This window comes from Euphorbia lathyris, chromosome 1 (genome assembly GCF_963576675.1).
Source record: "Euphorbia lathyris chromosome 1, ddEupLath1.1, whole genome shotgun sequence".
NCBI classification, from domain to species: domain Eukaryota; kingdom Viridiplantae; phylum Streptophyta; class Magnoliopsida; order Malpighiales; family Euphorbiaceae; genus Euphorbia; species Euphorbia lathyris.
The window spans coordinates 135,782,876-135,799,821 of record NC_088910.1 but is presented as its reverse complement, the minus strand read 5'-3'; the positions used below and the strand labels follow the sequence as shown (position 1 = coordinate 135,799,821).

The window sequence follows — 16,946 nt, the reverse complement described above, 5'->3', positions numbered from 1 at the left end:
TCTTATGCTTCCGCAAGGAAACAGAAGAACGACTTTTCTTCCTTCAAAGACGAGACAGGAAACAAGGTAACTTGGGGCAGCGGGTTAGAGGAGGTTCTGAAGGGGTATTTCGATGGAATCTTTACGAGTTCGGGAGTGGAGGACTTTGACGTGCTACTTCACGTTCATTCTAAAATCACAACAGCTCATTTCGAGCTTCTATCAGAACCTTTTTCAGTAGATGATGTTAAAGCAGCATGCTTCTCTATGCATCCTGACAAAAGCTCGGGTCCTAACGGTCTAAACCCGGCTTTTTATCAAAATTATTGGGACATCGTGGGTCCCGAGGTAAGAAACACGTGTTTATCAATTCTAAGAAATGGAACTCTTCCACCCCAATTAAACAAAACATTTATTGTCTTGATACTGAAGAAGAAAGTAGTGGAATCTGTGTCGGACTTGAGGCCAATCGCACTTTGCAATGTTCTGTTTAAATTTTTATCAAAGATGCTGGCTAACCGCTTCAAATAGGTCCTTCTGGACGTCTTTATCCCAGGAAGACTCATCACAGACAACATAACGGTAGCCTATGAGATCATTCATAAGATGAAGGGGCTAAAGCAAGGTAAGGTGGGAAGCACAGCTTTGAAACTCGACATGAGCAAAGCCTATAATCAGATTGAATGGGAGTTTCTCAAGCATATGCTGCAGAAGTTGGGATTTCCCTCGGTTTGGATTAGCTGGATTATGCTTTGTGTATCGACTGTATCATACAAGATCATTTAGGATAACAGGGAGATAGGGCCTATTATTCCTCATCGGGGTCTGTGACAGGGAGATCCACTTTCCCCATTCCTCTTCTTGATTTGCGCAGAGGGGCTTTCCGCTATACTATCGGCCAGGGAGAGAGGAGGTAAGATCCACGGCTTTAAAATTTCAAGAAATGCTCCGGCTATCTCTCATCTATTCTTCGCAGACGATAGTCTTCTATTCTTCAAAGCTACTAGAGCCGAAGCACAAAGCATCCATGATTGTCTGATATCCTATGAGAAAGCTTCAGGTCAGAGTATTAATTTCCAGAAATCATCAGTCTTCTTCAGTTCGAATACTCCAAGACAAGCTAGGGAGGAGATTATCACTGAAATTCAAGTAACAGAAACCGTGGCCCTCGATAATTACCTCGGAGCTCCAATCGGCGTTGGGAGGAGCAAGGCCCAAGTATTCAACATTCTAAAAGATAAAATCTGGAGCAGATTGAATAACTGGAAAGAAAAATTTCTTTCGTGTGTAGGAAACGAAGTGTTAATAAAATCTGTCTTGCAATCTATTCCAACATATCTGATGAGCATTTTTCTTATACCTAAGGAATTTTGTGAGGATATTCATAGAATGCTAAACAAGTTTTGGTGGAAATCCTCTAGATCCAACCCATCTGGCATTCACTGGAAAAAAAATGGGATAGGATGTGTGTAACATCCCTAAAACCCTAACATATACATCGTCCCACATTCATATATGTTTTCATGATTGAATACATGCATTTTAGATTCATCTCATTGTCATTAGAAGTTTCGTATTCCTAATGCGATTACCGTGCGATTAGGAGGCGATTAGTGTGTCGTTAAGATGTAACGATTGGTTAATTGAGTTTGGACTTAAATGAATGAATGCACATGTCCTTAATTGATTAAATTAGACTTATGGAGGGCTGGAAGTGAAGTTTAGCAAGTAAGCACCTCACAAAGCATGATGTCACCCAATAGTAAGACAAAGTATGCCTCTTCACTTGTTAAAAGATGTACACAACTCATTCTTTATCTATTCCAGCCACAATTTCGACCAAAGCTTCATCAAACCTTCCTTGTTCATACCCTAACACCCTCCAAACAAAACCCTTCCAATTTCTTCCATTTTCAAGCCAAACAAGTCAAGTTAGGAAGCATACTAGGTGATAGACACAAGTTGAAGGTTAGTATGCTGTTTTAGCTTGTTTTCTATGAGTTGGAGATTCTGAAATACCTAGGTATGATCATAGGATTTGTTGTGGATGAGTTGTGATTGAGTTTGTTGAGTTTTGGTGTTGTTTAAAGTGGTTATAGGCTATCCAAATGCAAGATATGTATCAAGTGCCCTAAACAGAAATCTAGGGTACTGCTTTCAGTCATTTTGGAGCCTGTTTTTCATATTGATATTGTTCGAATTTGACGATACATAAAGAATAAACTATGTTCCTATATGTGTTATGAAACCCTCTGTAAAATATGGGACTTTAATTCCATATATAGAGGAAGAAAACCTAGATGGATCATGACTGCCTCGAAATTGAATGTCATGTGAGGCAGCCATGTTGATGTAGCATTTTGAGGATCTTAGAGTCCGAATTGGAGAAAGTTTCTTTATACAAAAGTGTTCCTAATTACTTGAAGTAGATGTCTGTAAAAGTATTTGGCAATCCATTATGCTTAGTGTGAGCTAGGTTGAGTGCATTATGGTAGATGCAAAACTGGGTAGTCTGTTTCTTGGCTGGAAACAGGACAGAATCATTTTGCATGCCATATATTGTGTAGAAGTGATATTAATGTGAATTTTGGATATGTTCTACCCATATAAGTCTAGTTTCAGTAGGTTCAAGAATCAGAGCATTTGGATTCATATAGAGAAAGTTATGGCATAATGTGTGCAAGTAGGTCATATGATGATCTAAGACAAAATGATTAGATTGCATGAACTTTGTGGAGTTAGTGTCTTGTACATCATATAGCATTCATTAGTTTATATTTTCATTAAGTTTATGTTAAGGCTAATTGTATAAATGTTATGTGACATTAGGAGGACAAGGTGCAATCGAACGCACACCCGATCGTGTTGAATAGATCGAACTGAGTGCGACGGTAAGCATATTGCTTATATATGTGTATGGATGTATTGTGCCTTGTAACTTGTTGAGTGTGAGATATTGTTGAATCTGATGTGAATGATGTGGATAATGTTTGAGTGTTTGTGATACATTGTGGTTGATACAAAAGTGATATGATTGAGTATGTTGCAGTGTTATGGGTAAATACGGCATGTTGAGCCTTGTGCACATACTTGAACTGGATAATGGTTGGATAAGAAATGAATATGAGCTTGCTTAGATGGATATGTGAAATGGTCCAAGTTGAGAGTGCTACCCGAATATTGTGAGCCGGAAGCACATGTGTTGAGATATATGCGTACGTGAGTTGAGTTTAACTCCTCCGTAGAGATGATTGTATTCCGAATTTAGTGAGCCGGGATACAGATTGGGCCCAAGGACCATTTTATATATATTGTCTAAGTATAGCAAGGCCTTTCTAAAAGAAGTATTAATATACTAAGTGAATATCATTCTATTGAAAATTCTAACTTGGTATGATATATTTTTGATCTGTGTTCTTTACCTTACCTTTGTATACATATATGCGTAATATGTTTATTGAGTAGGCAGCTCACCCCTTGCCAACAAATTTTACAGGTTAAGTGGAGTTCTTCTTGCTTAAGGCCGCACCGGCAATGTCAGTCCATTCTCATCTAGGCATTTTGGAGTCTTGTGATGTACTTTTGTTTTGTAAATCCTCTATGTAGGATAATGTTTTAAACGTGTATTGTAAATGCTTTCTCTTATGTATAATATGTCAAGTTTATATGAGATTGAAGTTTATATGATTGCGAATTTTAAAAGGCTAATTGTATAAATGTTATGTGACATTAGGAGGACAAGGTGCAACTGAACGCACACCCAATCGTGTTGAATAGATCGAACTGAGTGCGACGGTAAGCATATTGCTTATATATATGTATGGATGTATTGTGCCTTGTAACTTGTTGAGTGTGAGATGTTGTTGAATCTGATGTGAATGATGTGGATAATGTTTGAGTGTTTGTGATACATTGTGGTTGATACAAAAGTGATATGATTGAGTATGTTGCAGTGTTATGGGTAAATACGGCATGTTGAGCCTTGTGCACATACTTGAACTGGATAATGGTTGGATAAGAAATGAATATGAGCTTGCTTAGATGGATATGTGAAATGGTCCAAGTTGAGAGTGCTACCCGAATATTGTGAGCCGGAAGCACATGTGTTGAGATATATGCGTACGTGAGTTGAGTTTAACTCCTCCGTAGAGATGATTGTATTCCGAATTTAGTGAGCTGGGATACAGATTGGGCCCAAGGACCATTTTATATATATTGTCTAAGTATAGCAAGGCCTTTCTAAAAGAAGTATTAATATACTAAGTGAATATCATTCTATTGAAAATTCTAACTTGGTATGATATATTTTTGATCTGTGTTCTTTACCTTACCTTTGTATACATATATGCGTAATATGTTTATTGAGTAGGCAGCTCACCCATTGCCAACAGATTTTACAGGTTAAGTGGAGTTCTTCTTGCTTAAGGTCGCACCGACAATGTCAGTCCATTCTCATCTAGGCATTTTGGAGTCTTGTGATGTACTTTTGTTTTGTAAATCCTCTATGTAGGATAATGTTTTAAACGTGTATTGTAAATGCTTTCTCTTATGTATAATATGTCAAGTTTATATGAGATTGAAGTTTATATGATTGCGAATTCTAAAGCATGTCTATAACTGATATTTTGTGAGATATCATGTGATCCAAGTGAGGGGGTTATAATGTGTTATCCAAAGAACTCTGGAGGAATGGGGTTTCGAAATATGCGTCTATTTAACTTAGCCTTGTTGGCTAAACAAAGCTGGAGAATTATTCAAGAACCATCTTCACTGATGGCCAGGACTCTGAAAGCAAGATATTTTCCAAATGTCGACTTCCTCCATGCTGTTTTAGGCCATAATCCGTCATTGGTCTGGAGGAGTATTATAGCAGGTAATGCTTTGCTACTAAAAGGGCTGAGAAACAAGGTCGGAACAGGTCAAACAATTCGCATATGGGACAGCCCCTGGCTTCCGGATAACCTCAATCCATTCCCGTCGAGTTTGAAGCCAATAAATTGCACCGTAGAATTTGTAAGTTAATTTTATCAATCCCAACAAGGAATCATGGATATATTGACTCGTGTTTCTGGCAGTTCACTTCGTCCAAGGAGTATACGATTCGTAGCGGATACTGGTATGCGGTCGAAGTGGAATCGGATGAGCAACAGATCCCACCTATTTTGAACTGGCATTTACTATGGAAATTACGTGTTGCCCCAAAGGTTAAGAACTATCTGTGGAGAATTTTCTCACATTGCCTACCAACGATGGCTAAGTTGACAATCCGTCACAGCTCCCTGCCGAATAGATGTCCGATATGCAGCACAGTAAATGAAAACGAGACTCATATATTTGTTTCTTGTGTTTTAGCAAAACAGGTTTGGGCGTTATTCTTCACTGATGATCGAATGGATCAAGTCAACGACATATTCGTCTGGTTCTTAGGGCTGCTAGTATCTTCCTTATCTATAGCGGAATCGGTGGCTAGTATCCTGTGGCATTTGTGGAAATATCGGAACAAAGTGGTTTGGGAGAAGAAATTCTGTCTTCCCAGCACGATCCTTGCTTCAGCAGTAGCAGATCACCTTCAATGGAATTCTGCTCATCTTCAACGATCATCTGCTAAACCGACAAGCAGCAAAGAAGTGGAAAAATGGCAAAGCCCCCCTCAAACTTTCTAATGTGCAATGTGGATGTCGGAATCAATCCGGAGGAAAATTATTGTACATTCGGTATGTTAATTCGAGATTGTAGGGGAGTTTGTATTCGGGCCAGAAATGTGAGATTAGCGGATTCGATTGACCCTACTGTGGCGAAGGCAATGGCAATTAGAGAGGCTCTCAGCTGGATTAAGGCCCTAAACCTTTCCCGGGTGATAATTCAATCTGATTGTCTACAAGTGGTTCAAGCTTTACAAGCAAAAAATTTTGATCTTTCATATCTATCCGATGTCATTCAAGATTGTTACTCTATTCTTCTAGATCTGAACTTAGTGTCGATCTCATTCGTTAAACGATCAGCGAATCTCATAGCTCATTCATTAGCAAAAGCTGTTAGTTCTAGGCCTGACCGTGGTGAGTGGGCATATCCACCACCGTTCCTTATCGATGTTTTATCTTCTGAATTAATTTAATAATATTCTTTATTCTTTCAAAAAAAAAACAACCTAAATGATTTCAAAACGAAAATTTTCAAGAATTAAAGTTGCTTAAAATATTATTAATTCTTTGATTTTTAGTTCGAAACTGTCAATAATCATTTTGAGTCTTTGATTGAAGTTTAGTGGCTACAAGTGTAAGAAAATGTAAAGTTCAGTGGTTATACTGTGGAAATTGTTAAAGTTCAATGGTCATAGGTGTAATTTATCCCGGACTATAAATTAAAGTCAAAACTGACGTTGACTTATTTTGTTTGTTTTGGTCATCAAGAAGTAGCAGTTGGTTTTCATATTTGATGGCCAAAAATGAAGTCACAGTCCAGAATCCTCTCGTTACTTCATTTTCTTTCCATCATCTTCTTCCTGGATTCTTCCTCCATTGTCCACTCAGATCTAGCATTAGATAGAACTGCCCTTTTAGCTCTACGCGCAACAGCCGGCGGTCCATTCCTCCTCCGATGGAACATTTCCGACGAAACCCCCTGCAATTGGACCGGCGTTACTTGTCAATCAAACAGAGTCGTCGAGTTACGCCTCCCTGGTATGTCTTTCTCCGGCAAACTTCCGATAGCTCTTGGAAATATAACAGAGCTACGAACTTTGTCTCTCCGATTCAACGCCTTCTCTGGTCCAATCCCTGCTGAAATTGGTAATCTAGCTTCTTTACGCAATTTATACTTGCAGGGGAACTTATTTTCCGGGGGAATTCCTGAATTTTTGTTCAATTTGCAGAATCTGGTTAGGCTTAATCTGGGTAATAATAACTTCATTGGTGTCATTTCACCCAATTTTAACAAATTGAAGAGGTTAGCAACTCTTTGTTTAGATCGAAACCAGCTCAATGGTTCAATTCCTGATTTGAATTTGGGATTTCTTCATCAATTCAATGTTTCATTTAACAAATTAACTGGTTCTATCCCTAAAACACTATCTAGTAACCCTGTGAATTCGTTTGAAGGCAATTCTCTTTGTGGGAAACCCTTGTTACTCTGCAATAGTAGTTCAATTGGGGATAATCATAAATTGTCTAGTGGAGCTATTATTGGGATTATGATTAGCTGTTTTATTGGGTGTTTGTGTCAAAAAAAGAGGATTAAACAAGGAGGGGTTAAAGTTAAAGATGCTAGTGAGATTTCCATGGCTGATGTTGATAGTGCTGCAGCAACCGCTGGTTCTTTCAGAGGTACAGGTAGGAATAGATTGAGGATGGCTAGGAATAGTGTTTTGGATTTGAATTTGGAAGATTTGTTGAGTGCTTCTGCAGAGTTGATTTCGAAGGGGGGTTTTGGGACAACTTATAAGGCTTTTTTAGAGGAAGGAATGACAATCGTTGTGAAAAGGATGAGGGATTTTGATTTGTCAGAAAAGGAGTTTGAAGAGATGGTTGAGGGTATTGAGAAGATAAACCATGAGAATTTGTTGCCTTTAAGAGCTTCTTTTTATAGCAAGGATGAAAAACTTCTTGTTCATGATTACATGCCTATGGGAAGCTTATCTGCTCTTTTACATGGTTAGTGTTTTCTTGACTTTAGTTATGTTGTCAATTTTCTATAATTGCTGTTCTTTTCTTGGTGGCAATTCGTGTAAGTGGATCGTGTTTGTGTAGTGTCGATTATGGGTAAATGTTCTTTGGATAACTGGATCGTGTTTGTGTAGTGTCGACTATGAGTTACTAGTTAGTGTTCTTCGCGTAAGTGGATCGTGTTTGTGCAGTGTCGACTATGGGTAAGTGTTCTTTGTGTAAGCTGACCGTGTTTGTGTAGTGTCGACTGTGAGTTACTAGTTAGTGTTCTTCGTGTAAGTGGATCGTGTTTGTGTAGTGTCGACTATGGGTTAGTGTTTTTTCTTGTAAGTGGATTGTGTTATTCGTGTTTTTTTTAGCGTCGACTATGGGTTAGTTAGTGTTTTTCGTGTCAGTGGACCGTGTTCATGTAGTGTCGACTATGGGTTAGTGTAAGTGGATCGTGTTTGTGTAGTGTCTACTATGGGTTAGTTTTCAATTAGTGAACCAGGATCCATCTAAAAATTTGTTTGTAACTGGCAAATAATCCAATTGGCTGGTGAATTTTGGAGATATCTCGTTAGCTTTTTAAGCTTGCTTGAAGTGATATGATTGATCTCTTAATTTCTACTCGGCAAAGTGAATGGAGGTTTTGGACAAGTTGAAACGCCTATTACTTTAAACAAGTCCAGGAAGTCAATAGGTCCGTTTGAGCAAGTTTAGGAGTCAATATATCATTGTAAGCAGCCAATAGAACATTTTAAACAAGTTCAAAGGATAATGACACATCTCCAAAGTTCAACCGACTAATTTGATTATTCGGCCGAGTACATGGTCCTTGATGTATTAAGTCCAAAAAATTACATGTCATTAATGCTTACTCTGCCTACTTAGGAGTTAATCATGTCCTTTAAACAAGTTCAAGAGGCTAACGAGAAATGAGATATTTCCGAAGTTTAGGGGGCCTATTGGATTATTTGGTCTATATAGGAGGCTCCTAATGCATCAAGTCTATATTCGTGTTATTTTCGAGTTAGCATGTCAATCTTAACCCGATAAAAAAATTTCCATATCAGTTTCGGATCAACCCAAAAAAGACCTTGTAATAAAACATTAACCCACTAAATTTATGTCGACGGGTCGTATAAGTTATTCCCACCTCTACTTTGGCATTATTGTGGCCAGCCGAACTTGGTGTGAGGGAAAGTGCTATTTGATAAGAATTGGAAGTTAGGGCTATTTTTATAATTAAATTGAAAGTTAGAGCTAATTTTTAAATTAATTTAAAACTTAAGGCTATTTTCGCGTAGAAGAAAATTAATATCATGATAAGCTGTGAAAGTTGCTTTCCGTAAAAGCTACAAATCATAGCTTTTTCTATAAGCAGCGTTCCGAGCTTATAAGGAAAGCAATTTTACATTTGTAATAAATGTAAAGTCTGCTAGAGTCTGCCCAAGTCAACTGAAGGGCTGCTACAGCACCTAAGTGTGCTGCTTGTAGGGTAAAGTGTCCCCTAGCTGTGTATGTATATATATATATGTGTATGTAATGTTATATTGAATTGTAGAAATACCAAAACACAGATTACATGGTATTAGAGCCCTAAGGTTCTGTGAATCTTTTGCTGTTTGCGTTTCTGGGTAGTGTTTTCCCAGGGTTAGAATCAGTCAAGAGCTTGGGACTCTTGGGTTATAGTTTGGTCCATCATTTTATCTCACCACCCTTCCCATTCCTCTTCTCCTCCTCCGATCGGCGCTCCTGCAAATTCCGGCCACCATCTGACCAGCGCGTGGGCCTCACGCGCCGCCTCCATCCTTCACATCAGTCATCACGTGCCGACGCGTGGCTTCTCCTCCTCGTTACCGGTTTACTTCTCCGGCGTCGGAATAACAATTCCGGCCATTCCTGGTGCTCGCATGTGTCAGGGAAGTTATCTGAATCTGCCCCTTTCTATTCTTCAACTGTCTGTGTTGCATAACTTTAGTTTTTAGGGTTTCTCTACTGCTCCAGTTTTAAAGTTATTAGTACTGCTGTTATTATTAAAAAAAAAAAAAACAGGGAAAGAAAGAAAGAAAAAAAAAACAAATTCCTTTCAAAAAAAAAGGAAAAAAAAAACAAGAAAATATATATCTTTTCATCTAGTTTTATGGCAGGAGGAATTGAAAAGAAAATTGTGACTGCATTTACGTTAGGGTCCTCCAAAATTACGGATAGAAAATTAATCGGGAGTCAAAATTACGTCTGTAAGGATGACGTCACAGTTTCTGGTAGATTGTCTTCTGACACAGTCGTCTTGGTAAGTAATGCTGGTACAGGTTGCAGAAGTGGAGACAGTATTCTTCCTAGTGGCAACCGTAGCTCCCCTCGTACTTGTTATCACTGTGGGGGAGAAGGTCATGTTAAGAAAAATTGCTGGAAATTACATGGTAAACCGCCTCAATACTCGGGACAGAATGCTCCTAGGAGGTCCGCAAATACTGCAACTCATGGTGGCATCGTACCAACCCCTTCCTTTGTCACCATTTCTGCAGATGAGTATGCTCGGTTTCAGCAGCTTTCTGCAACTTATGGTGCAGCACAACCATCAACCTTCACCTCCGCTCTAGCTGATACAAGTAATCATGCTGCATGTTTATCCACCTCCTCTCGTAGTTGGGTTATTGACTCTGGTGCTACAGACCATATGACCGGCAACACATGTATCCTTTCTTCTTTCCAACATGGGACCAATTTTCCGTCTGTTATGTTAGCTAATGGCTCAAGTGCTTCTGTAATTGGACAAGGAACAGCTAACCCAACATCTACTCTTCCTTTATCATCTGTTTTATGTTTACCCCGTTTTCCTCTAAACTTATTATCTGTCAGCCAACTTACCAAGACTCTTAACTGTTGTGTTGTTTTTTTATCCTACCCATTGTCTATTTCAGGATCTTGGGACGAAGCAAATTATTGGTAGAGGGAACCTGGTGAATGGATTGTATGTCCTTGATTCAACTTATCAGCAGGTGCCAAGATCCATTGCCTGCACTAGCGCGTCTCTTTTACAACTTCATTGTCAATTTGGTCATCCGTCTTTACCAGTTTTGCTAAAATTATGTCCTAGTCTTCCGCGTGATTCTACTCTAGAATGTGAAGCTTGTCAGTTTGCTAAGCATCATAGAGTTTCGTATCCTCCGCGAATCAATAAACGTGTCGAGTCTCCCTTTTATTTGGTGCATACTGATGTATGGGGTCCGTGTCCTGTTGTGTCCAAACTTGGTTTCTGTTATTTTGTCACCTTTGTTGATGATTATTCTCGTGTTACTTGGCTTTATCCAATGAAATATCGTTCAGAATTATTTACTATCTTTTGTAACTTTCGTGTTGAGATTTGCACACAATTTAACAAATCTATTTGTATTTTGCGAAGTGACAATGCTAAAGAATATGTATCTAATACATTCCAATCATATCTTTCTCAACACGGTATTATTCATCAGACTTCTTGCATCGTTACCCCTCAGCAAAATGGCGTTGCTGAACGTAAGAACCGTCACTTATTAGAAGTTGCTCGTGCACTGTTGTTTCATATGCAGGTTCCTAAAGTTTTTTGGACAGATGCGGTGTCCACTGCCTGTTTTCTCATCAACCGTATGCCCTCTTCAGTCCTCAACGGTCAGATTCCATACTCCCTTCTTTTTCCCTCGTCCTCTCTATTTCCACTCGCACCACGTGTTTTTGGGTGTACTTGTTTTGTTCAAGACATGCGACCACAAGTCTCCAAACTTGATCCCAAATCACTCAAGTGTATCTTTGTAGGTTATTCTCGGACTAAAAAAGGGTATCGTTGCTACTCTCCTTCTTTGGGTCGTTATTTGGTGTCTGCTGATGTTACGTTTTTTGAAAGCACTTCTTTCTTTAGTCGTGAATCCATTCCCTCTGTTAATGTGTCAAGTCCAGTTGATGATGATTATCTTGTTTACACTGTGAGTGAGCAGGTGGTTTCTGCTCCTTCCCGCCCGATTATCCGTCACGTTTATTCTCGACGCACGCATCCCTCAAGTGCTACAGCTCCACCTGATCTAGTTGCCAGTGTTCCCCCTCCTGCTCCGTCTCCAGATCCTAGTCTTGAACTTCCTATCGCTCTCTGCAAAGGTACCCGTCAATGCACTTACCCAATTTCTTCATTTGTATGTTATGATGCGTTATCACCCTCCTCCAAGTCTTTTGTAGCCTCTTTAGATTCTGTTGCTGTTCCTTCCTCTCTCTCTGAAGCACTGACTCATCCTGGCTGGCTTCAAGCAATGAAAGAAGAAATCCATGCCCTTGAATTGAATCATACTTGGGATCTTATGTCTCTTCCATCTCAGAAGCGTGCTATTGGTTGCAAATGGGTGTTCACTGTCAAATTCAACCCTGATGGTTCTGTTGCTCGTTTGAAAGCTCGCTTGGTTGCAAAAGGTTATGCTCAGACTTATGGCATCGACTATTTAGAGACATTTTCCCCTGTTGCTAAACTCTCCTCCATCCGATTGTTTGTTTCTTTGGCTGCTACGTACAACTGGCCACTTTATCAACTTAATGTCAAGAATGCATTTTTGAATGGTGATTTACGCGAGGAAGTTTATATGGAGCAACCACCTGGGTTTGTTGCTCAGGGGGAGTCCGGGAAAGTTTGCAAGTTACGAAGGTCCTTGTATGGTTTGAAGCAGTCTCCCCATGCATGGTTTGGACGATTCAGTGCTGCCGTACAAGAATTTGGTCTTCATCGGAGTGCTTATGATCATTCTGTGTTCTACTCATCATCTAGTTCTGGTGCATTTTACTGATAGTGTATGTTGATGATATTGTAATTACTGGGAATGATGAGACTGGTATTACGAAACTGAAAGAATTCCTTGGCACTTGTTTTCAGACAAAGGACCTAGGACAATTGAAATATTTCTTGGGTATTCAAGTTTTTTGGAGCCGTAAAGGGATTTATCTCACCTAGAGAAAATATTGCCTAGATGTATTAAATGATGCTGGATTGATTGAGGCAAAGACGTGTGATGCACCTATGATACCAAATGGGAAGTTGAAGACTGACGATGGAGATTTACTTTCGAATCCAGAAAAGTATAAACGAATCGTTGGAAAATTGAACTATCTTACAATCACTTGTCCTGATATTTCCTTCGCAGTGAGTGTTGTAAGCCAATTCATGTCATCTCCTAGAACTTCACATTGGGATGCCGCCAGTCATATTCTGAGATATCTAAAATGGACTCCGGGGCATGGTTTACTGTATCAAAATCATGGTCACCACACTGTAGAAGGTTTTACAGATGCAGATTATGTAGGAGATATTACAGATAGACGTTCTACTACGGGTTACTGTGTATTTGTCGGAGGCAATCTTGTATCCTGGAAAAGTAAAAAGCAGAGTGTGGTATCCAGATCGAGTGCAGAATCTGAATACAGGGCTATGGCACAAACTACATGTGAACTTGTGTGGCTACGCAATCTTCTTTGTGAGATTGGGTTTGGTCAGACAAAACCTATGAAGTTATGGTGTGACAATGAAGCAGCCATCTATATCGCCAACAATCCTGTATTCAATGAAAGAACAAAACACATAGAAGTCGACTGCCACTTTACTCGAGAAAAGCTAGAAGATGGCACAATCACAACTCAACATGTCAGAACGGGGAGCCAATTGGCAGATGTATTTACCAAAGCGTTACCAGGAAATCGGGTTAACTATATATGTAACAAGCTGGGCATGATTAATATCTATGCTCCAGCTTGAGGGGGAGTGTAATAAATGTAAAGTCTGCTAGAGTCTGCCCAAGTCAACTGAAGGGCTTCTACAACACCTAAGTGTACTGCTTGTAGGGTAGTGTCCCCTAGCTGTGTGTATATATATATATATATGTGTGTGTGTGTGTGTATGTAATGTTATATTGAATTGTAGAAATACCAAAACACAGATTACAACATTTAACAAATGAATTTTTTTTTTTTGCTGAGAAAGTTAGAAAAACTGCTTTTAGAATCTGGAAATGCAATATCAAACTCGCACTAATATAATTTTCCCGTGGAATTAGTATATACAGAAAAATTTGCCTTATTTGATCTAATTCTCGTGCCATTTTGCATCAAGTGCAGGAAATAGAGGTCCAAATAGAACTCCATTGAATTGGGATACCAGGATTAGCATTGCCCTTGGAGCTGCTAGAGCAATTGCACATCTTCACTCTCAGGTAGAGCTCTCAATTTTCGACACGAAAACATGATTTACGGAGACAATTAATGTAATACAGTTATCATTTTTATGTCATTTATATCATAATAATCTCTTTCGACGCCTCTATTTTCAGAGCCCTTCGACGTCTCATGGAAGTATCAAGTCATCAAATGTACTCCTTACTTCAACCTTCGAAGCTCGTGTCTCTGATTACGGACTTGCCCAATTCGCTAGACCGAACCCTACTTTTAACCGTGTTGTTGATGGTTATCTTGCCCCAGAGGTGACATGTACTCCTGAAGTATCCCAGAAAGCAGATGTGTATAGTTACGGTGTATTGTTCTTGGAATTGCTCACCGAAAAAGATCCCGACGAAACTTACTTGAAAGATGAGGGACTAGACCTTCCGAGATGGATGTTATCTGCTGTGAACGATGAATGGACTTCAGAAGTGTTTGATGTTGAGAACCTTCGATATGGGAACGTAGAGGAAGTTATGCTTCAACTTTTGGAGTTAACATTCACTTGGGCTGATAAGAATCCTGATAATCGCCCTTCAATGGCCGAGGTGATAACCCAAATTGAAATGCTCTGCTGCAGTGACGGATCCAGGATTCACTGACAAAGAGTGTTTGTGGTGGTTGATAGGATGCTAAATTGATATTCTTTGAGTGTTTTTATATATGTAAAAAAATAAAGCTCTGTGTACAGTTTCTATAGGAATTTTGAAATTTTCCGGCGATCAGTAGGTATTCGAGCTCCTGAATCCGTCCCTGCTCTGCTGTTCTAGCTCACAATCACATGAAACACATATCGACGCGGAAGAAGACGAATCATCCTAACCGAAATACTTTGTTGTATTGAACATTCCTAATTGGGAAATTGACATATTTGTGGTTAGATCCGATCAAAGTTTGGAACACTAACCAATAACGAAACCGAAAAAGAAAGTTCGTTTCGGTTATTTATGTATTATAGTGTGGTTCGGTTTCATATTAGAAGTAATGTGAATATCAATTACGGTTTGGTTATTATGAAAAAATTTCAGTGTAAACGAAACCGAAGTGAAATTTAAATATAATACCAAAATATATATATATTTTTTTTTTGTAAGAAAGGAAAGGAAAAAAAACAAAACCAATAAAAAACCTACACCGGGATCAGTCTAGGAAGGCTGACCCCAATCCTATCCTCTAGGAGAGAAGGCAAAAGAAAAGAATGAGGAACAGAGAGGGTAGAAACACCTAACATTCTCCTATGCCCAGCAGCTGCTAAGCGATCCGCCACGCGGTTTTGCTCCCTAAAAATATGGGAGAAATTAAGATACTCAAAGGCAGGACGAAGCCTCAAAATAGCTTTGATGAGATTCTGGCTCTTCAGACAAACAGCCTGGCTATCTGAAATCCTGTTAATAGCCTCCAGATTATCAGATTCCACCGAGAGCTTTTTAACACCCATGCGAATGGCGAGTTTAATACCTGACAAGATACCCCAGAGCTCCGCAGAAAAGGAGGAGCCCGTCCCCAAGTTATGGGTAAACCCCGCCATCCAATTGCCACCAGCATCCCGAAGAACTCCTCCAGCAGCAATTCTGCCATTGCTAAGGCAGGAGCCATCAGTATTCAACTTAGCAAACCCTTCTCTAGGCTTACTCCAGCCAACTAGCAGGATCTCTTTATCCGGGGAGGGGCGAACAAGGGAATCTCTTTCAAAGCTTTTAGTAATAACAAAGAGCTTCTTCGAGAAGAAAAACAGTAAATCAGGAATAAGGACAGCCTTACCCGCAAATAATTCTTCATTCCTCCACTTCCAGATTTGGTGACAAGTAATAGCAAAGAGGATGGCACCGTGCTCCATGTTGGCCAGCAAGTTCCCCTTGGCTCCTTGAGAGAACCAGTCCCTTTCAGAAAAGGCCATGAAGGAAGGGAGGATGTGATGAGGGAGGATCCATTCCCAGATCTTCTTACTATTTGGGCAATCCCTCAAGGCATGGCACAAGGTTTCCACATTGCCTCTGCATCTACTACAGGCACTAGACTCAGTCAAGTGCCTTCTGTGCCTATCCGCATTCGTAAGGAGCCTGTATTAGTATAAAATATTTTTTATAAATAATATTTTAGTTATTTTTCTTAGTTATTTAATATATTTGATACTAATACAATGACCATGTTTGGTAAACAGCTTTTTGGAGTAAAATTAGAGGTTTGAGACATTTCAGAGGTTTTGACTAGTCAAAACTCTAATAGTGGTGTTTCTCTAATAGTGGTGTTTGGTGAAGAGAAGTTGGAAAGAGTTTATTGGGTCCAAAAAATTAATTTTGAAAAAACTCATTTTAAGAGTTTTTCAATTAGCTTATTGCTACGTCTTTTTTTATGGACATTTTTACCTCTAATTAATACTCTTTAATTTCAAATAAATCCTACATCACGTCTTTATTTGTTATTTTACACATACAACTATTAGCAATCAGCTAAGTTATACCAAACAAGTTTACGCAATCCGCTAGTCAAATCAGCTAATAAAAAAGGCAACTAACAGCTAATGTAGTCGGCTAATTGCCAAACATGACCAATATCATGTTTTCTTGCTTTATAGTAATTTTTACATTGTTCTATTTTTTTTTCAATTTATAATATTTTAAACCCATTATAATAAATTTTGATTGGTAATTATTTAGTAACCGAATCCAAGTAATAAATTTCAATTCGATTAGTTATTACATTTATTCGGTTAGGTTAACAAAAGTTCAGTTCGATTAGTAACTGATCGGATGCACATCCCTATTTTTAAATTGTAGTTAATTTCTAAACAATTTATCATTTAGACTGGATCATAGTTTGAGTTAAACTTTTGGATAGATAGGATTAATTTGTTAACCAAAGAAAATAATATAAATATTTAAAAATATTACTCTAAATCGAATCTTATGTTGTCAAAGCTCGGTCCTCGTCTTAGGTTCTGTTCTTTATCGCTGAAAAAAGCTGAACTGAATTGAACTGAACTGAACTAAATGCTACTAAATAGTGAACTGAATTGAATTTAACTGAATGCTACCAAACTTAATCGAACTTAACAATAATAATGATATTAGACTTAAAATAATTTTAATAATAATATTG

The 16,946-nt window shown here is 38.8% G+C and overlaps 1 protein-coding gene across 1 annotated transcript; it reads left to right on the top strand.

Moving 5' to 3' along the window:
* Positions 1-6,415: 6,415 nt before the first annotated feature.
* Positions 6,416-14,727, top strand: LOC136211072 (probable inactive receptor kinase At1g48480). The gene is made up of 3 exons (XM_066002594.1): positions 6,416-7,628; positions 13,749-13,843; positions 13,961-14,727. The coding sequence occupies exons 1-3, from the start codon at positions 6,425-6,427 to the stop codon at positions 14,447-14,449; spliced, it is 1,788 nt and encodes a 595-aa protein (XP_065858666.1). The 5' UTR covers positions 6,416-6,424; the 3' UTR covers positions 14,450-14,727.
* The last annotated feature ends 2,219 nt before the right edge of the window (positions 14,728-16,946 follow it).

Bases quoted from the DNA above. Each gene is read 5' to 3' on its own strand.
- LOC136211072 (XM_066002594.1), top strand. From the start codon at position 6,425: ATGAAGTCACAGTCCAGAATCCTCTCGTTACTTCATTTTCTTTCCATC. The intron at 7,629-13,748 runs GTTAGTGTTTTC...CATCAAGTGCAG, and splicing joins CTTATCTGCTCTTTTACATG to GAAATAGAGGTCCAAATAGA. The intron at 13,844-13,960 runs GTAGAGCTCTCA...CTCTATTTTCAG, and splicing joins TTGCACATCTTCACTCTCAG to AGCCCTTCGACGTCTCATGG.